General features: G+C 40.2%; 1 protein-coding gene across 1 annotated transcript in view; it reads left to right on the top strand.

The window, feature by feature from the left end:
- Positions 1-5657, top strand: part of kctd16b (potassium channel tetramerization domain containing 16b) — a 72805-nt gene extending 67148 nt beyond the window's left edge. The window contains exon 2 of the mRNA XM_079651199.1: positions 2810-5657. Within this exon, the coding sequence (XP_079507325.1) occupies positions 2810-3273 (464 nt within the window). The 3' untranslated portion in view covers positions 3274-5657. The remainder of the gene's footprint in view (positions 1-2809) is intronic.
- The last annotated feature ends 16203 nt before the right edge of the window (positions 5658-21860 follow it).

Below are 21860 nucleotides of genomic sequence, written 5' to 3'. Positions count from 1 at the left end.
TAGCGGGGGAAATTGGTTTTACCACTAACATGACGTAATGTGCCATGCAGCATCAACACTGAACACTGATACCCTTTTGGGAACATAATTAAAGTATCACTGTAGTGGAGAGGGAAGACACTCAATTACTTATCTAAAAAATATCACAGTTATCAGTGCTTGGATTTTAAAATACCTGTAAGTGGTTTTCTCGATTTATATATTTGCTTGACGATTTGTCATGAAGCTAAAGGTTTGACAGAAAATAAATGTGATCCCTCCCTGGTCTTTGGTGAGAGAGGCTAATAGCTATTCACAATACCTGTAAGTTAAAGCAGCATGTCACTGTCGAGACTTAGTGCGCAGGGCTACAAGGAGGTGGATGTAATTACTCGTTTTATCAGAAAGCCATATATCAAATATACAGATGCAAGGCTACACGCACACACACACACACACACACACACACACACACACACACACACACACACACACACACACACACACACACACACACACACACACACACACACACACACACACACACACACACACACACACACACACACACACACACACACACACACACACACACACACACACACACACTCACATGAGGCTCTTAAAGACATTTGTTTCAGCAGCTTTAGCCGTCTCATCTTGTTAATGTTATTTGGACAGGCAGATTGGCTACTGGCAGGCTCAACAATTCACCAGAGTCTGGGGCCATTTTTCAAAACACCAATTAGGAGTCTGCGTCCCATCGATCAGAGCACTAGCTATTTACTCAGAGTGACATAAATTAACTCATGTGTCCCTGAACAAAGGTTTGGAAGAGACGTAATTGCACATATCATGGGGGTTACGTCTTCGATCATGCAACTGCATAACAAACACGTCTTTTATTTATTGAAGGCTTATACATTTCTGGTGGAGTGTACATTAATAAGTCACCCTATTAGAGCACGGTGGGTTATTATTCTCTGTCTTTGTGCATGTGAAAGCTGTAAATGCCATTGTTAATTAAAGAGATTAAGAACTATGATGGGTGACAAACGGTGTCACGTCCTATTTCTGTCACCGCCTTTAATAGGGTGATGTTTATTTTACATACACAGCAGGAAGGCAGTGTTTTTGTGTGTGTGTGTGTGTGTTTTTGTGTGTGTTATTTATCGCTGTACTCAATGGTTATCTTCCTGAGATTTTGAAGAACAGATGTTTTAAGTGTCGGAGCTGTCCAAGAAATATTTCACATAAAAATAATAACGATACGTAGCAGCAGGTTTATGAGCGGTGCTCTGAGGTACAAGCATTGGTTAGATGAATCGATTTTTGTTTGGCTGCCTCTCTATAAACCATCCAAATACGGTGACAAAAGTAAAAGCAGAGGGGGTGGGCATTTATTTTTAAGCAGCATTATTTATAGTTCTGTACTATCTCGTTTGAAGTGGAACACTCAGTAGCACATGAAAAGAAACAACGGTACTATTGAATTTGATGGGGCAGAGGATGCATCAAATAGCGGAAGCTGGCACGTACTGTATGTGGAGTCCTTCAGCAACAGATATCTCTTCAATTATTCAGCAGGTTAGCATGAAAAATAAATGGCTTCTTCCTGCAGTGAGAGGTGTGGCACTGCTCTGGTTCCTGTGTGTCTTTCATCCTTTCACTGTACAATCACACATAGATTAGGGTGGGCAATTGATTCCTTTCACCTATGTTCACGGATCACTGCATCTCTCTCGGTATTGGACCGCACTAAAGTTTTTGGCAGCCGCCTCAGCCTCGTCGACACTGAGAACTTTCTATAATTCTCACTAAGCTTTAGGTCAGGTGAAAGCAGATCCGATTATCAAATGTTTGAGAGAAAAGCAGTTCCATAGTAACCATCTTCTGACCTTTGCCCCTTTTAATCAAATCACTGCACAGAATATCAAAACACTTTGCAAAGGGATGGAACATTCTCAAGAAGGTACAAAGACAGAAAAGGTTTCTTTTAAATACAGAAAACCTAAGCCATCTAAAGGTCAAACGTTGCAATGGTATTTAAATGATCATTAGGACCTCTATTACTTGGAAAATCTCTTTCATTTGAATGCTGCTGAAAAAATATTTGATCTTGACATTTCTTTCCTGCAAATCGCAACATCAATGCATACTGGGTAGTTCAACATCTATATATATATAATTATATAACACAACCCTTTGATGATGTGTTTTTTTAGTCTTGACCTAACCATGAATTTGTATGAATAGGTTTGCTGGTGAAAGGGAAGACATGCTTTAGAGAACTGACACTACACGTAAGTCATTTAGATTTGAATTTGTATTTGTTCATTAAATCGACGGACTCAAGATTACAATATCTCTTTGTGCAGTTCAAATACTTAAATTTGTATTGCTGGGTCTCCTTCATTGAAGCAAGTACCATTGCATTCAGTGTTTTGCTGTCGGTACATTGATAGCATTTTAATCTGGACCTTTGTTGTGTGTTTTCAATAGTATAAATTCTTCCACTTGTTTCATTTGACAGCATGGATGTATAGGTGGCTCACTTCCAAGATTAGATTGAAAGCAAGCCAGGTGTCTCTAATGTCACGTCCCTTCGTTCTCGGTGATAGGCATTCGGCGTTAGCTGTCTGTTCTTTCTGTCTGTCTTTGGGGTTCTTTCCTGCCTTTCTTCTCCTTTCTAACTAAATTGTGGCTCTCAGTGTGTCGACGTCTCGTTTTTCTGTTCACGATGATCGACGCAGGAAAGAAGAAAAGGTGGAAACAATTGCTCTGCTTGAATTCTAATTGTAGCTTCCTCTCTGGTTCTATGTCTCTCCAGGTGGTCAATCTCGCTGGTCCTCCCCTCCCTGCGACTGCTGCTGCAAGAATCACAAGGGTGACGGCGAGGGCGAGAGCGGCACCTCCTTCAACGAGCTCTCCACCTCCAGCTCCGAGAGCCAGTCAGAGGCAAGCTCTCCCCAGGGAACGGTCATCTCCCGGCCGGTCAGCCGCCAGTCACACCCCCGCACCACCGTCCAAACCCTGGACAGGCCACCGAAAAAGGGCCCCATCGGCACGGTTCAGCAGTCCGAGCAGCGGCGAAAGAGTGACTTGCTGCGCACGCTTACGGCGAGCTCCCGGGACACCAGCACCAGCAAGAAAAGGCCGGCGAAAGAAAAGATGACGACAGAGGAGGAGCTGGATAAGTGCATTCAAGACTTCCACAAGATCAAGATCCCGGAGCGGTTCCCCGAGAGGAAGTACAATTGGCAAGCAGACCTGCTGAGAAAGTACCGCGTTTGAGCCAGGATAGAGGGAGCGGACACGCGAGGCCAAGGATCAGTTTACATGTTTTTTGATCATGACCTTTGCAACAATAGGGAGATAACACTAAACTCATTTGAAGTCAGTTTCTGGGGGGAACTTGACCTTTATGTCAGTGGGTTGGAAGTCTACACAAAAGCTAGCAAGAAGCATCAAAACTAGACTGTTCTCTTATTGACATGTAGTGTGTGCGTGTGTGTGTGTGTGTGTGTGTGTGTGTGTGTGTGTGTGTGTGTGTGTGTGTGTGTGTGTGTGTGTGTGTGTGTGTGTGTGTGTGTGTGTGTGTGTGTGTGTGTGTGTGTTTAGTTTAGGTATACTGTATGTACTGTAAGTATGTGCTGTACCTTGCTGAATGCTTCAGAGCTTTGAATAATTTATCTCTCTGGACCAAGCCAAGTGGGTGAAAGACATCTTCTATGAACCGATTAACGACCCGAAGGCTCACTAATGGCTACAATAGGGGTTACTGAGGGTTACTGGACTGCACAACTGTCATCTGTCATCATTTGCCTGGAAAATCATAACAAGAGCCACAATTTTAGTCCAAAAAGACACTTGATTAAGTATGTGAATGTGTGTGTTAATATGTGTGTGTTCGCACCCAGGTGGCCTAGAGGTCACAGATAAATCTACATCAGGATCCATCAATAATTCATGCTGTCCCGACAGTGCTCTCACTATAAATACACCCAGAGCTCTCTGCCGCTATGGTGGCGTAAACAGCTAGGTCAATTACTTAGTTTTAAGGTAGCATTTGATGACTTCTGAGGCAGGAGGAGGTACAACTTCATCAGCAGCCCAATTCATTTCCACTTCTAATATCAGTTATACTGCAAATGCACCCCCAGTGAAATGCACTACCCTTTATTGCATTGATTATGTTGGCGTGTTGGTTAGATGGGGAGTAATTACCTGATTAATGAGTGAAGGAGGATAGGTGAACGACTGAAGAATTTCATGTAATGATCAAACCTTGGAGAAATGCGGATGATCCAATAAGAAAATCCCTGACTTAACACACCTATACATAGACACTTTTACATTTATAGCATAGGGATTTTGGCTAATTACTTCACCGTAATGACACTCACTTAACTCCCAAATAGAAAGAGATTCATCTTTGTCAATATCCTTGAAACGACAAAGGCTCGATTGAGACACAGCGATCGATAGGTTTTGATTTTATGGTAGGGTTAGAGCTGATAGATCTTATTTACAGTTATTGATTTAGCCTCTTGGTAACAAACAAAGACAAGCTGGTCATGTTTTTTGTGAAAATTAGCCTTAATTTATGTATGCATTTATGTCCTCCTGTCTCAGGGTCTGTGTGATGTGTTATAATGTGGTAACATGAACACAAATAGCAGATAACTATTTAAAAATAGTACAATTACAAATATATATTTAATTTGCTCAGTATTATTCATTGATGGCTCTTTTGGAACTATACCAAATGTTAATGACCTTATGATTTTAAAATGATTTTAGCCTGTCAAATTAAATTAGTTAAAAACCTCAAATGGCAAAAGCACACAGACATTTAATTATGTTTTAAATGTAACACATTTATTTTAAGAGTTAAGAGGGCAAACTTTTCAGGACGAAAAATGCCATGAATATTGTCAGATTAGTTTACTGTTAATTAAAAACGTTTTTGACATCACATTCTCTGTTTTAGGATGACATAAATAAATAGGATTCAGCATATTGTACAGTGGATTGTTCAACAGTAGGGAACAAATACACAATTGAGTGATAGAGCATGGTGTCCAAAGTAAAGTGAAAGGAAACCCTAATTATGTCCAAGTGATGATACACCTTTGATCAGATTTATTTTCAGTGAGAGGAAATGGTTGATATGATTGCTGAACTGTTTAAGAAACAAGTTGCTTAATCGCAGCTTCAGGTATCATCTTGGTATTCATGAATAGTGTAATATAATAAACACTTTAGATGGAAGATATAGTTGGAACCAGAAAGTTATAAATATTGATAAATTGACTTACATACATTCAAGTGCAGAATGACCTCCTTTCCAGAAGGAAAATAAAAAAGAGGCTACAGGGAAAAAGCATTTTCACAGATGATCTTGATCAAAGCTTCTATGAGTTGTTGCTATTGCAGCTTATGAAGGTGCACAAAAATGGGCTTTATAAACAATCATAGCTTTTACACAGCACAAGGTATACAGTTGAATTTAAAGCACATGCACAAAAGAGTACAATATGCATAGTTCAAACTCATTCAAAGATCACATTATTTAAAAAACATTATATGTTAAAGGTCCCATGTCATGCTTTTCCGGTCCCCTTGTGTGTTATGTAGCTTTTTCTGAGTATGACGGTGACGTGACCATACCCAGGTGCAAACACACACACACACACACACACACACACACACACACACACACACACACACACACACACACACACACACACACACACACACACACACACACACACACACACACACACACACACACACACACACACACACACACACACACACACACACACACACACACACACACACACACACACACACACACACACACACACACACACACACACACACACAGTCAGCCGCGGCTCCGTGGATCTCCACTCAGTGTGTCGAACTGTGAGTGAGCGATGTCTCGCTGTCTCGCTGACCCTACGCAGCAACCAGGAAACGACTCCAGTAATCCAGCTCACACTGTCCGCTCCTCGAGCCTCAAAGGGCGGAGCAGCGAGCCCCACAACGTCCCGCCAACACGGCACCCAGACCCCACGTAAACACCATTGTAACACATAAACACACATCAGAGCACAGTGGGCTGCTGGGGGGGGAGCTCCAACAAGCCGTTTAGGACAGAGAGTGAATACACATACTATACAGAGATCCTGTATGAGAAACCAATGTGAGTTTGGAACAATGAACAATGTAAATCTATTCTAGTAGACCTCAACAACGGAATTATGATCAGCAGAAATGGCCATGACATGGGACCTTTAATAGAAATGGACAATGGGAAAACAATATTATATTATACTTATTTTTCTATCTGAAGGCCTTTACATATTAGATTATCAAATGCCATTAAGTTGCCCATTAAATGTATTTGAGTGATTCACGGGGAATAAAACAACTACTTATTATATATTCAGTGGTACCCATATGTCTTCTGTGGTTTAGACTGGTATACAATAACATGGTTGCAATAGGTGCTAGATACCAACCAACCCTTTTCCTCATGTCAAAACAATGAATATGACTTATTTTTCTACATTGCTGAGATATTACGTTTTCCTTTTAAAGTCATTTATCTTTTGAGCTGAAGTTAAAATATGTTGATCCAAACACATTATATGTAAATAAACACCATAAATCATACCTAACCAGACAAATGTATTATATTCTGTATATAACATGCAAATCCATGAGATGTGGCTGCTACGTTGTTTTTAGTGATGCAGTAGACTGACGCTAATATAATACAGCCATTCTTGTTTTATCATTTAGAGTGTTGGGCCATCAGGGACAAGGGGGAAATATAATACACACCTATAACATGTTATGTATTTACCACTATAACAAATGCTTTCCGAGTGTCATAAACTGCCTGTCAGCACACTTGTATGACAGCGCCACAGAGGCAGTTACTGGTGACTAAGACATTTCAGCGATGCTGAATTGCAATCAATAAATCTCAAGAGTTATGTTCAGGCCTTAATAAAACAGCAACAAAAGGCTAAAAATATTAGTTTTTTCTAAATCTAAAAAGGTGCAAACTTTCCCTTAGCAACCCTGCAGAGTTTGTTACTGTGCAGTGCAGATAGAGAGTGTTAAAACAATAATGTGCTTTTTGTTTTGACTCTGTACTCTGGAGATTGGATCTAAAATGAAAGAACTAAGAGATGAAATTGCTTACTCCCAGCTTCTTACAGTGTTTGAGGGAGTTAACATCCACATTGGGGGAGAATGATCAGATTCACAGTCCTTTTACCTTTCAATCATTGAACAAAAGGCAGCAGGATAATAACTTTTCACACTTAGACAGGGCAAAAAAAATACTTTTTATTGCCAAACATTTCAGACGAAGTCAGTCAGTTGACTTCGGTCCAACTGATAATGTGATTTACTACTGAAGACCAGACTGAAGGCGACTAGCATCTAAAACCACAAAGCAGTGAAGACAGCAGCAGTATAGCCTGGCAGAATGGGCAGAGTAGTCTGGAAATGATTTGCAAACCAAATATTGAATCAGACAACTTCATTTCGGGGCCACTTCTACTTATTTCCCAAGATATCTTACAAGTTAAAGCTGAGAATCAAAACTTCAACATCACAGTCACATTACAATTCAAATCTCATAAGCTGAAGTAAATACATTACAAGTCTGACTGCACTATATTGTATATATAAATCTGGTATTTTTACCCTGTTAGTTTTCCTGGTCTAACCCAAGAGAGAAATTATAACTTTTTCACACATTATTGTTTTTAAAACTATGGCACAGTATACTATTCCCTACTTACCTGTTACAAACTATGAGGATTATGGTTACAAGTCACATAAAAATGGTTATTGTTTAAAGTGGAATGTTGAGAGAGATTTGTTCGATATCTTTTTGCATATTTTTGTAAAGTTATTTTTCGACCTCTGCAGTGGTTACTCTTGTGCTGTTCATATTCAGCCCAGCTTAAGCAAAGGGATATTAGAGATTGTGTTTGCTTGCCTCTGCCTGCCATTTTGAAAATGTGTTGGGTTTGTTTACTTTGAGATGATTCAACGAGAAGGTCGATCAGTCACGGAAATCTATCTGAGAGCATTTTAAAAAACAGATTTGTCTCAAGAAGTGATTAGGAAAGCTGTTGAACAGACTGAGTGAAAATGAATACCAAGACACCTGGTGGCCTTCTAGAGTAGAATACAGCTGTTTTTTGCACAATGTATAAAGTAAAAAAAAAACACAGACAACTAAGTATTTAAAAAAGAGATTCATATTAATAATCACCTTAAATGCACAACACAGCCACACATAATGTGTCTGCCATGAGGGAGAAAGCTGACCAGTTTTCATCTTCAGAGCACATGCAATGATGTTTAGTTCTGTAGGCCTAAAAATAAAAAAATATAAAATATGATGTATATCTTATTGATATTGAATGACTGCAATTTTGTTTTAAGTCAAATGTGATGTATGCAAAAGAAGAGGGACTGAACTGATCATTGAGTGCCCGACTACAGTCTGTGATTTTCTTTCCTGAAGTTATAGTCATGTTTTGCAAGTGAAGCCTGATGTACATGAATGCGGGCCCCGTTACTTTTCTCCTGCCTTTGATGAGTCTGAGAACCACAAGAAAATCACACTATTCTGGTACAACCATGGTGGACTTGGCACATACTGTTTGAAACAAAAGGGCGTCTGTTTTTATGTATGTTGTTCTGGCACTAAAAAGAAAAAATGGTTCAGATACATTGTGTGCATGTTGGTATACAAAACATATAACAGATTTAAATTAGTCTGTTCTTGTGGAAAAAGATTATGTCAAAAACTGATATTTAACAGAAAAAAAGAAAACTTGCAAAAAAAGAAGGAAAAAAAAAAGATAAGCACAATGTGTTGATGGTGTCTGCTGTTCCTCCACAGGTGTATAACACTATCAAATTAAAATTAAACTGCAGTGTGACCAAACGCCTGAAACACAGAGTGATTTCCACCATGAATCCTTTACAAAATGATATAGTAATAGGGTGATTAATGAATTAGGAAAACCTGCCTATCAAAATCTTTGGATGTCAAATGATACGTAGATTAATCTCCAGAAATGCAATTGAATGATATGCAATATAGCTAAACATAATGTGGTGAGAGTTTCTCTGTATTCCAGGTGTTACTACATCTGTCTTTAGAGACAGTGCAAATCCCTGTAGAGTCTTTAGATACAAAGCATAGTCATTTTGAAAATGTATGACAACAACCAATAAACGAGACATTCTGTACAGCGACCTAAGACTTGTATTTGTTCCCATTTCTCATCATCTTTTGCTGTGCTGATCGCTACATTATCAAGACGGATGGTAACATTTGAATATTGATTATTCATTTGAGATTCATATTTCACAAATGAGTGGATGGCTGCTCAGCCCCAGCCCAGTTGCAGAAGGAGGTCTCTGCAACTGCATCGATATATTGTTTGGCAAATGGCAAATGTTTATATTAATATCACGGGGCAATGGTTGTGGATTAGACCCTAATCTAATAACTGAATGCTGCAGTACAAGACATTACCAATTTGGGGTAAATTAAGAACATTTGCAATCTGCAGGCCTATATATTTTATTTGCTTTGTGGGTGAAGAAGTAAATGTGAATTGTGGGTTATATCAAAAACCACTTTTGCTGTGTATATATATATACAGTAGTGTATTACTACACTTCATCACAGTGCTATATTTCATCTCAATCAATTGTATTTGAGTGTTCTAATTCTGAGCGTGAAATGTGCAATGACTAAAATAATTAACACAATAGAAAGAAAACAGTAGGGTCCAGTGCATACTGCCTATCCCACTATGTAACGCTACACATTGTATGCGATAAATTGTGATTATTCAAATGACTGAAATCTCAATTTGCTGCATACTGTACTATAGAGTATGTGTTTACTTAATAGAGAGAAGTGAATGAATGAGTAAAACAAAGGGCCTTTCCTCAATTAAACACAAAAAACCCACTTGATTTTGTTGAAAAGTTAATTAGTTGATTTGATCACCAGTCATCTTAAAATGCACAATTAGTCAACTGATTGAACGACAGTGGGAAGGCCCTTGATAACAAGAAAGATAAATATAATACAATATACACATTACATTTGTATTATTGATTTAGCCTGGAGTTTTTTGTGTCACTTGGACCCACAAGCAGTAAGTTAAGTGTCTTTGCTCGAAGGTCAGTCAGGCTTACAGAGCGAAGGATGGAAAAGCAGAAAGCTAAAGTGGTAAGGCCAGTAGGACGACCTCACAAATAACAGGAGTTAACTTCCCACTGTATGTACTGAGAGGCTAATGAGGGAGTGAGAGGCAGCTGTGCAGGCCAGGGATTGGATCAGGTGTGATCTGCAGCAACGAGAGGAAGCTGTCTAATGGGCCGGGGAGCCAGGCAGGGCTGGAAGTGACAGGTGAGAACAAAAAAAAAAGCCATCTCTCATATCCACACAATATATTTGCACACTGCAAAGCTCCCATGTGTCCTATCAACACAACCAAAGGATGTCAATCCAACTGCTACTTTGGGTGTGTTTGAGAGTGTAAAAACTGGTAACAAACAATGAGAACTAAATCAGGTAAATAGCCACCGTAATATGGGATATGAACACATATTCTTTTGGGACCTATTTTTTCTGTTAATCTGTAATGCTGCATAAATGTACAGCATTCCAAAATGTTAGATATCAAGAAAAAAAAGGAAGCCCCTTTTACTGCAGTTTTTAGAAAAAGGGTGTGATAATGTTGACTTTCAACATAAATGGAATTGCACTTTAGCCGCAGAAGGTCTCTTCCCAAAAACATTATTTATTACTGTAAAGCCCCAATCATCATAAAGCAAGTAGTTCCACTTTAAGTACTTTCCCTGATCATGCAGATAATGTCTATTTAAGTCTCACGGTGGCCACTGGGACTGGAAGAGACTGATCAGACATAGGAGACGGAACTGGAGCAGGAGGAGGAGTTTCTTCATAGTTAATGATGCTGAAAGACACTGCTAAAAATATCTGCACTTACCATTTAAAACGTGTATTCTACTGACACCAAGTCCTCTGACAAAACTTCAGGACAATTAAATCATCTATTTAGCAACGGCATATGGAGAGAAATCTGCTATTTCTGTCTGGCTCGTCCCCTGACAATACAGTTAATTATACTGATTTCAAAGTCACAATCAGGAAGAGAAAGTCTGTGTGAGAGAAGAATGCATGTTTCATGTCCCTCTTTGTGGCTGCCAGCTCTCTGTGGAAGGGAAGAGGATGGAGTGTATGCATGACAGGCTTAAAATAGCATCGTTGGGATCAGCTATCTTCTCAAGATCAGGCGATGGGGCTACATGTGGCTCTTAAATCTGGCATGAGCCGGCGATGAAGAGCCTGATAAAACAAGAAATGTGTGGAAGTGGAGTGTGGATGGAAGTGTTAGGAAGAGGTGATAAAAGAGTGTTGAAAGGGAAAAAGGCATTAAATTAGGATGAAAGGTCAGAAAAGGGAGGGAGGGCAATAGGCGGGGGGGGGGGAGAAGTTACAAAATGGAAAAGATTGGAAGTGGGCAAGGAAGAGGGAAGAAAGAGAGGAAAAGAGGGGAATAAATAAAAATAATTGACAGGATTAATGGATAAGAAAAGGGAGCTTAAGATGCAGTTGAAAGAAACTACAGCAAGGGGAGAGAGTTGCAGAAGACGAAATAAAAAATTAAGAGCTAGGAGGGGGAAAAAACAAACAGGAGGAAGCGAGCGTGGCCTGTGTTGGCTGTCAGCATCCTTCTCCAAGATAAGAGCTCCAGCTACATGATCTGTTTTCCAGCATTACAGATGAAAGCGAGCGCTCCCGCACTGCAATCAGATCAGCCGTGTGTATCACCATTGTTGCCACTAGCCGGGATGATTTTTGTCAGCAACAAAGCTGAATGATGCACAATGCCAGGCATTGTGGAGCAATGAATGGTACAAGCCTTGGTGCACAATAGACTGATCCTGCCTCAGCTGTGTCCTGGAGCCACTATCGCATTGACAAGATTAGTAAAAGGACATTTAATCTGTTTTTCTCTGTGAACTACACCAAGCCAAACATTACTTGGGGTTGTGCTGTGCAAGAAAAGTCAAATAACACACTATAAGACATGTCAGTGGAGGGCTAACAACTTGCTGAGCTATTTATTCCTCTGTTTGGTACTGAACATGTCATTTTCCAGTCAGTCTGTATCCACAAGGTTAAAGTCCAACTGAAATAAACTGTATATTATTTTCTTGCTACAGTGTATATTTCTTCTCTGTCAATCTGGTACCTACCTTTATAAAACACATCCGTATTCAAAGGGGAAAAAGAATGACAATGATACCTCTTGATGGGTTCATCCATTTGACAAATATATTTGCATTAACCAGTCAACATGCCATGAGCTTTCCAATACGGAGATTGATGATTTGTTTTCATACAGCCTCTAAAATGTCTTTGTTTTTAACTGTATATGCCTAAAGCAGTGAAGTTGCCTTTAATCATAGCTTATGGTCATGCTGACTAAAAGCAACCAAGCAGCTTGAGACATACAGTTAGAACCACAGACTTTAAAGCACAACATAATTTCTCCTGATGGTGGCTATAAGTCTTATCTCAAATACAAAAGAAAATGTTTGCTGACACTGACCGGAGGAACGTTCAATGCTAAGGTCACTGTGTTGGAATTAGCAGGTCAGGTGCAGCTTGTTAAAAGTGTTAAAGGACTAAATGTTTTTTTCAATCAGTTTAAATGTTGGTATGGTCCTTACTATCCATGCTAACAAAAGATACTTCTTCCAATGGCTTTGCCTTTAGTTTTAAAAGTTTGCTTACATCTTCTCTCCGTGCCCCTGCTAAAGCTAGCGCACTCCACTGTCAAACAGACGGAATGGCCCCCCTCATAGACTACAATATTCACTTACAAAAACGAATTTTCACTAAAAAACTATTAGGATATCATTTGGAAAAATCCTTTGACATTATGTATGAGTGCAAAAAGTATGACTAATTGTGATTTCTGTTGGACTTCATCGATGAATAGCAATGTTTCAATGATAGAGGCAGTGTTATATGCATCTTTTGTTTGTGTTAAAAATGATACCCATGTAAACACACAAGCTGAAGGCATACACATCGCTGCCAACGGTTTCACAATATTCTAAGTTTATGGCAGTAGAACTGCACCTTCAAAAGGAGGGAAGAGGAACATTGACATACCCAAATGGGGTTTCCATTTAATAAATCAGCATGGCAAATATTTTATAAGGAAAGAAATGCAACCAACAGTGTTAATGATTAGAGACTGTGAATATAAATAATACAGAATTTGCTTTCAGGAAAATTTCAAGCAGAGCCTTAAATATGTCTACTGCAGGGTTGAAGTTTATTATTGTATGTATCATTATCTCTGGTATTCCACATTCCCCTAACATTGGGGAATATGTTATTGATATGAGACATCACATTTTTTAATGACAATTTATGTTTATGTTTTAGTACTGATTTACTTCAGCCTGACAAATGTAGTCTTGTGTACGTTTACAGCTGAAGACACAGATGATTTTATGAGCCATTTTTAAATTTGGGTGTGTTCTTTTATCTGCTAGTTTCTTCCCCTCCTCACTAGCACTCGTTTCCAACAAGGACGTATCGCAGAGGAACACATGGGAACACAAAGAAGACACCGAAGTGAAAATTGAAGACAGATAGCAGCAACGCATGACAGTTTGCCAAATAAAGCTCCTCTTGCTGCTTGGAGATTTCTTTTTTACTTGACACATTGCTTACAAATCTTTCTTACTTCAAGCTGTCAATACAGTGAAGAATTAAATGGAAAACATTTTGTTTTTGTTTTGTTAGTCTAATATGTCATGATTAAAAACAGAATACAACTTATTTTTTAGTTGTAATGCATGATTTAAAAAAAACAAGGCACAGCGCAGGTTGCATGAGTCATGTAGAAAATATTTGCAATCTTTTGTAAAATGTTAAAATAATATGTCTATAAGCCTTAATTTAAAGCATTTATTAAAAGTGATAAGATTAACACTGACATTATAATGTAGGGCTATGGTTGTTCATTTGCATTCATTTGAATTATAATAACCTTCCTCATAACAGTTTTGTAAGCCTTCAGGATCATTTATCACATGTGTTTTTACAGTTTGATTTAGAATAGGTATAATGTCATGGTAAGATGTAAAAGTGTTAAATGTATTTGCAGTGATGGTGATGTGCAAGTGCAAAAATATAGTTGTCTTTAGTGTGTTGAGTGAGACGAGATTGGGGCTTTTTTTCCGTCACTGAATGAATCTGTGCTTAGTTCTTCAGCATCCTCCCTCCAAACTGTCTATATATAATGATCTTTAATTTAGGTAGAAAAAAAATAGATATGTATTTGAACCTGCTACTTAATTTGATTAAATGTAATTAAATTAGGGAATCAATAAAGAGGTGAAATGTACTTTGGTGTCAATATTTAGACACACATCTTTGAGGGTCAAAAGTCTTGCAAACCTATACAGCTAAGTCAAGATGCTCTAAGCCTCTCGTCTTTTAATAATTGAAAATATCACAAAGTATTAACAGCACTGTATTATTGGTATTTTGTATTTCTTTAAAAGCTTTCTTTATCGTTGAGAAGATGTAGCCAAAGAAATAGGATGAGTGGTATCATTTTAAACTCAGAGGCAGAGATAGGTATAGAAAAATAAGCCACAATAAGAGTGCACAGCAATCTCTTCAGTCACTTTCAAAACTGCTATCAATTTTTATCGCATTGTTGACCTCGTTTATTTTTAGATATGTTGGCTCATACTATTTGGCTGGCTCAGCTGTCAACAGCTTCGCTTCTAATGCCGGATGAACAAAGCCAATCAGCTCATGACAGCTCAATCAGGAAAAACGTGTCATTAGTGCTGTTTGAAGGCCTTGGATATTGGACCGTATTGTTATTCCACTAAATTTGTTCCAGAAGCATCTTTCATTCCACCCCAAGACACAACGCCAAATTTTAACGGGTGCCAAAACACAAAGGAAACACTAAAATCAGCCGCAATTTCTGCAGCGCTTTTGGCAGTTGGCTGTAACGTTTCCAACACCTCATTAGCCTCAACAGTCAAATAAATCTTCATAAGTAGTTTATATACAAACAAGCATAAACATATCGTATGTTCATGCATACACACACACACACACACACACACACACACACACACACACACACACACACACACACACACACACACACACACACACACACACACACACACACACACACACACACACACACACACACACACACACACACACACACACACACACACACACACACACACACCAGCCTTTAGGCATACACTGAAAAGGGGGAGATAGGGGAAGTGTGAAACATTAATATTGCACCATGTTGTAATATTAAATGTGTTAATTAAAGTTCCCTGTGGGAATACAATTTAACATGGTTCATCAGCTTGGTGCAACATCACCTTTAAATCTAAGTCAGCGAGGTATGTGTGAAACCATTCTTGTGTATTTGCGTTATCTTTTGATAAATCTCCTGTTAGTTTTACTCGTCGAGACCGGGCCCTGTTAGCAACGCTACTAGGCTGTGACTCTTTATGTAACACTCTGTTGGATTAATGGAGGATGCTCATTAACGCAAGGACTGTAATGAATTGTGTTGTACGCAAAGCTGCGAAAGAAAATACAGTATCACAAAGAGAAGTATAGTCTAGTCTTGTATAATAAATCATGTTAGATCTGTACGGTCAAGGTTTAATTGTTACTTTAGTAGGGGCTGTATGCTTCTTTCAACTTGTCATTAATTTAAATTAAGTTCACCAGCTTTGGCTTGTTTGCATAACAGGGTATTTTGTTTAAATACCCTAGGGCCTATATGTTGGTTCATCCTGCCAAGTTGGATCTGACCACGTGCTGAAGTGTTAATCGGAAACATATTTTCAACACTTCCATACTAGTCTAAGCATTCAATCAATGTGCCTAAAAACACAAGTGTCACGATTCTTGTGTTATGTCACGTTTTTAGTTTTGTATGTCTTGTTATGGGTGTTTTGCTGTTCTCCCTGTCATGTTTTCCTCCTTGTGTATTGTCTGGTCCTTCTCCGGGGCCCTTTCTCATTTCATCAAATCCCCCTCCTCGACTCCTCGGTCCTCCGGTAGTGACCCGGAAATGGATTTCATTGCGCCTTGTTGAAGGACATCTAATTTCTCTAAATCCACTTCGAGGACCGAAGATCGAGCATCGAGAAGGCTCTCTGGAGGATTTAAAACCGAGGATACACTGATGGGTCCTCCACGGTCCTCCACGGCTCCTTCGTGGATGCGTTTCCGGGAACAGAGATGTTTCAAAGAGTCGTGACGCACAGCCGGACTTATCTCAGCCAATGGCAGCTCTGCATGCATCCCCTTGATATTATTTTATTAACTGCTTTCATTGCGACGCAATGTTTACAGTGAGAACAGCTGTGAGGTCCGTGCAGAAAACATAGCAGTGTGTAAAATATATATCACTCAGTATAACAGGCCTACTCTCTTGCTTTAGTTTAGTAGATATCTACAAACAAAGAGTCAATATTCTTCTAAAACCATTTAGTGCTTCACATAATAAAATACACAACGGCTGTTAGGCTGTTAGCTGTAGGTGCGTGTGTGTGGTACAGTGTGTAGGTGCGTGTGGTACAGTGTGTAGGTGTGTGTGTGGTACAGTGTGATGCAGCGGACAGACAGGTCTCAGTTGGTTTGGTGTCCTCTGCTCACTTTTAATACTTGTAAATAAAACTTTTGGCCCGTAATTTATTGTCCTCATTGTAGCGACCAGAGAGGAGGGGGGGGGGTAGACCTATATCCAGTCTCTGATAGTGTTACATTATTATGAGAGTGCTCTGTTTGATTCTTAAATTGTATATATTTATATATATGTGTGTGTGTGTCCGCATCTGTAGCCTGTTATTGTCTCATTATACCGCACTGTGAATGAATTAAAAGTAAATATATAAGTCATCATGAACACATCTGTCCACCAGACAGAGGGCTGCTGTGCCTCCTGTCGTAATTAATGGACGTCTCTTTAAAATGACCGCTCAGAGGAGAGGAGTTCTCATTTCTCTAACCGCCTGCTGCTTCCCCTCCTCTCTCCTCGGCTATTCCGCTCGCATCTCCTGTGGGCGGGACTAAGTCTTGAGGATAGGAGTCGAGGAGGGGAGTCGAGGAGGGGAGTTAGAGAAATGAGAAAGGGCCTCTGTGTTTTCCTTCCTGTCGTTAGTTTCTCTGGTGTGTCTAATTGTCTGATTGTGTTCACCTGTACCCCTTGTGTGTCTCCTGTGCTCATCATCACCAGCCCCGCCCCTGATTGTTCCAACCTGATCTCACCAGAATGTGTGACTCCACCACGACTCCTTAACACCGCATTGCATGGTGGAGTCACGCATTCTGCTACATTTACGTGTCGGCACCACGCAAAAAACCCCAATGTAAAGTGAATGAGGCTGCTTTGTCGTGGTGCACACACGCATTTCTACAACGTCCCTCAGTGAACTTTTATTCTATAAAACGTTTTTAAAATCTACTTTATAGCTTGTAGTAACTCACGGGAGGCTTCTTTTATTTTATTTGTATTCATAATTATTTTTTGTCAGAATGTAAAAATTACATTAGTTACGAATTTTTGTTCTCAAAAAACAGTGCATTGTGTGTAATACAACTGTGATTGTTATTAAATTAGTTAGTTTTTAAGGAAGGCCAGAGCTTCAGCTGTGTCAAATAGATTGTTCCCTTTAGTTAACGTTATTTAGAAGATAATGATCATGTCCCCTTTATTGTATTACGAGCGTCCATTTCCATTGGATAACGGAGAATTTTACACCCAGAAGTAAGTATTCTCCTTACTGTCGATTGATTTTACAGTGATATCTGCACTACTCATCAACTCAAAAACACCAAATTATCCTTGTTCATTACACAACATTGATTGGTTTAAATTGTGTACAATGCTTTTGTATTTTTCCCCTTCGATTCGGAAACAAATATTTTTTCGGAGTTTTTGGATGGCAGAAGACACTACACTACCCAGAATCCTCAGCTATCGTTTGGTACTACACCATGTGCTTAGCTTGACAAACCCCGTGCTCAGTCCTCAAGCTCTGTGATTGGTCGACCTCCAACTGCATTCCATATGAAAAAAAACGTTTCGTAAAAGATAAAATCATACTTTATTCAGCAGTGCTTGCTTTACTCTTTGAAAGTCATCACATGACTGCATTGTAATAAATGGTTTGGCTGCATTAAATATATTACACATCTGTCGTAGTTCTTTATTTATCTACAGAGATCGGGCATCAGAATAGACCGGAAACTATTCTTTTACCGTTCTGTTTTAATTTCACAATAAAGTTAGTAGTAATAATTTGTTATGATATTATTGTTTTTTATTAAATACTAGACTGCTGGGTCACGTTAAGACCATTTTTTCTGTGTTGCTGTGGGGTTTTTCCATCGCTTTTGTGTTACAAATATCAAAACAATAACAGAATATATCCGTCATAAACTAAACCAGAAACAGCAGTATATTTTATTTTTTTAACACTGTAAACTTGACAGCTTTTTAACCCGCCAGTTTCCAGGCTCTTCGGCGACGTCAGCTTCCTGTGTCCTGTCGGCTTGAGCCTCCTCTCGAGTCCCCTCTCAAGTTCCCTCTGGAGTCCTTTTTCAAGTCATCTCTCGAGTTCCCTCTCAAGTCTCCTCTCAAGTCTCCTCTCGAGTCACCTCTCCAGTCACCCCTCCAGTCACCTCTCCAGTCAGCTCTCAAGTCTCCTCTCGAGTTCCCTCTCAAGTTCCCTCTCGAGTCTCCTCTCAAGTTCCTTCTCAGGTCCCCTCTCGAGTCTCTTCTCGAGTCCCCTCTCGAGTCCCCTCTCGAGTTCCCTCTCCAGTCACCTCTCCAGTCAGCTCTCAAGTCTCCTCTCGAGTTCCCTCTCAGGTCCCCTCTCGAGTCTCTTCTCAGGTCCCCTCTCAAGCCACCCCTCAGTTTCCCCCTTAGAGTCTTTGCTCAAGTTCTCTCTCGAGTCCCCTCTCAAGTCACCTCTCGAGTTCCTTTTCAAGTTCCCTCTCGAGCCCCCTCTCGGGTCACCTCTCGAGTTCCCTCTCAAGTCTCCTTTCAAGTCTCCTTTCAAGTCACCTCTCGAGTCCCCTCTCAAGTCCCTGCCCAATGTCCTGTGCCGTTGGAGGTCCAGCCGACACCTGTTTCTTCGGGGGTCCTGCCAATCCTATGCTCTGTGCCATTGGAGATCCCGCCGACTACTCTTCTGCCGGGGGTCCTGCCAACCCTATATCCTGTCCCGTTGGGGGCCCCACCGACACCTGCTCCGAGGACCGAAGGCTCCACCATGAACTCTGCCTTGCCCCCGGGCCGTCCGCCCGAGGACTCCACCATGAACTTTGCCTTGCCCCCGGGCCGTCCACCCGAGAACTCCATCATGGACTCTGCCTTGCCCCTGGGCCGTCCGCCCGAGACACCCATCATGGACTGTGCTTTGCCTCTGGGTTGTCGTCCCGGACCCCCTCCACCCACCCTTTTGGATATTTTGGATTATTTGTTTTGGACATCTGGAATCCGTCCCTTGAGGGGGGGGTTCTGTCACGATTATTGTGTTATTATGTCACGTTTTTAGTTTTGTATGTCTTGTTATGGGTGTTAAAATATAGTGATAAAATAAAATAATCTAATAAGAGTGCATTGACGTAGATACGTTGTGCCTCTTCACCTATACATTTTAGTTCTTACTCTTTCACTTAAATCCTAAAAACTTAGATCTTATATTTAAAACTTCATCCAAACCTTTCCCCTCTATGACCTCTCGAGGGTTATTAGAGGGTAACAGGTTGCAGAGAACGCCTAGCCCGGCCGGGGAGTGTGGAACGAACGTAGCCACTGACCCACTCCTACCTCTGACAAATTCAGGTTCCAATGGGGACCTTTTTCCCTGTGTGTGCCTCTCCACCTCTGTTTCCTACTTCTTAGTTGCTACCCCTTTCCCTTCACCTATCCTAAGGGAGTGCATGTATGTAGACACGTTAGTTTAGCTGCTATAGGCTTGGACTGTTGGGGGGGGCACCTTACTCCGTCTTTCTGGCTGTTTGTACCTGTGTACTCTCATGTTCCGATTAACCCAGCTTCCCCCAAATCTCTTTTTTGTGTCCATATATACGCCGGGATCCTGAGTCGAGGCTAATCCTGATGCTGTGGTCGTGTGTCCTGAATCCTCTATCTTGAGCACTGGATCTGAGTCCTGGACTTCGAGTCGTGGCTGAACCTGTCTCTGCGGTCCTGCCAGACTCTCACCATACTGATGGCTCCCACAAGATTGCTGACATCCTCGTGGATTCATCTTGTTATTATAGACACATGCATTTCCAACATTTGGACTACCTATGTTGTAAATGTATTATCTTTTCAATTTACACAAGACATCTATTGCACGTCTGTCCGTCCAGGGAGAGGGATCCCTCCTCTGTTGCTCTCCCTGAGGTTTCTCCCATTTTTCCCTTTAAAATGTGGGTTTTCTCTGGAAGTTTTTCCTTGTACGATGTGAGGGTCTAAGGACAGAGGGTGTCGTATTGTCATACTGATATTCTGTACACATTGTGAAGACCACTGAGACAAATGTAACATTTATGATATTGGGCTATATAAATAAACATTGATTGATTGATTGATTGTTTTGCTGTACTCCCTGTCATGTTTTCCTCCTTGTGTATTGTCTGGTCCTTCTCCCTGTGTTCTCCTCCCTGTCGTTAGTTTCCCTGGTGTGTCTAATTGTCTGATTGTGTTCACCTGTACCCCTTGTGTGTCTCCTGGGCTCATCATCACCAGCCCCGCCCCTGATTGTTCCCACCTGTCTCTTGTTACCCTGTGTTTAAATTCCCCTGTCTCCCAGTGTTCAGTGTCAGTTCGTCTTGTCTCTTGCCATGGTCAGGTCTATGCTCTCTTGAAAGGTTTTGTTCCTCACTACGTGAGCACTTTCATTTTGTTCTCTATTTTTGTCATCTCAACTTGAGATTTGATAGTGACCTTTTTTTTTGTTCATATTGCTGCATTTTGGAAAATAAAGTATCTTACCAATACTTTACCTCTCCCGGGTCATGCAATTGGGTCCTACATCCTAAGTGTCTGAGTTCTTAACAACAAGCCAACATTCACCCATTCACACATAAGTTCATATAGTGGTTATAAATGCTAAAATAAAAAGAGTCACCTGTTCATCAGGAGCAATAAAGGCTCCCAATCATTTGCACAACAGTGGCACAGTATCTAGCCATCATAGTATTAGCGCCTAGTATTCATAAATGGATACCAAGCACATTTACCTCTGGGATTCTGTTTGTTGTAAGGCTGTACAGGATATTTTGGAAAATATTATAACCACTTAATCTTTATGGATGCAAGGGAAGGTTACATCATTTTACAATCATTTGGAGATTGTCATTAATTTAACTAGCTAAAATGTGACAAACTTGTTATCAGCATATCTGCAGCCTCATTTAAGACATTTCAATGTTAAGTTCCAGTGTTGAATTGTTTTAGGCCAAGTCATCAGCAATTGTCTTATCTAAGTCACCGTTGTCATATCAATTACTGAGGACTCAGTCATTGCCCATCTCTCTTTGTTGAACTAAAAGCCTCCAATCAAAAAAGGACTATTTCCCCTTTGCGGGCAAGTGAGAGCAACATCAAATGCAAGCCAAGGACTACAAAGTGTGAAGCCTGAAAGCCATCATGTTATAACAGAAAGGCGCTTTAAAGAGAGTC

This window comes from Notothenia rossii (genome assembly GCF_949606895.1).
Source record: "Notothenia rossii genome assembly, chromosome: 9".
NCBI lineage: Eukaryota > Metazoa > Chordata > Actinopteri > Perciformes > Nototheniidae > Notothenia > Notothenia rossii.
Note: the sequence above shows the minus strand (reverse complement) of the source record. Positions and strands in the feature narration are given on the sequence as shown.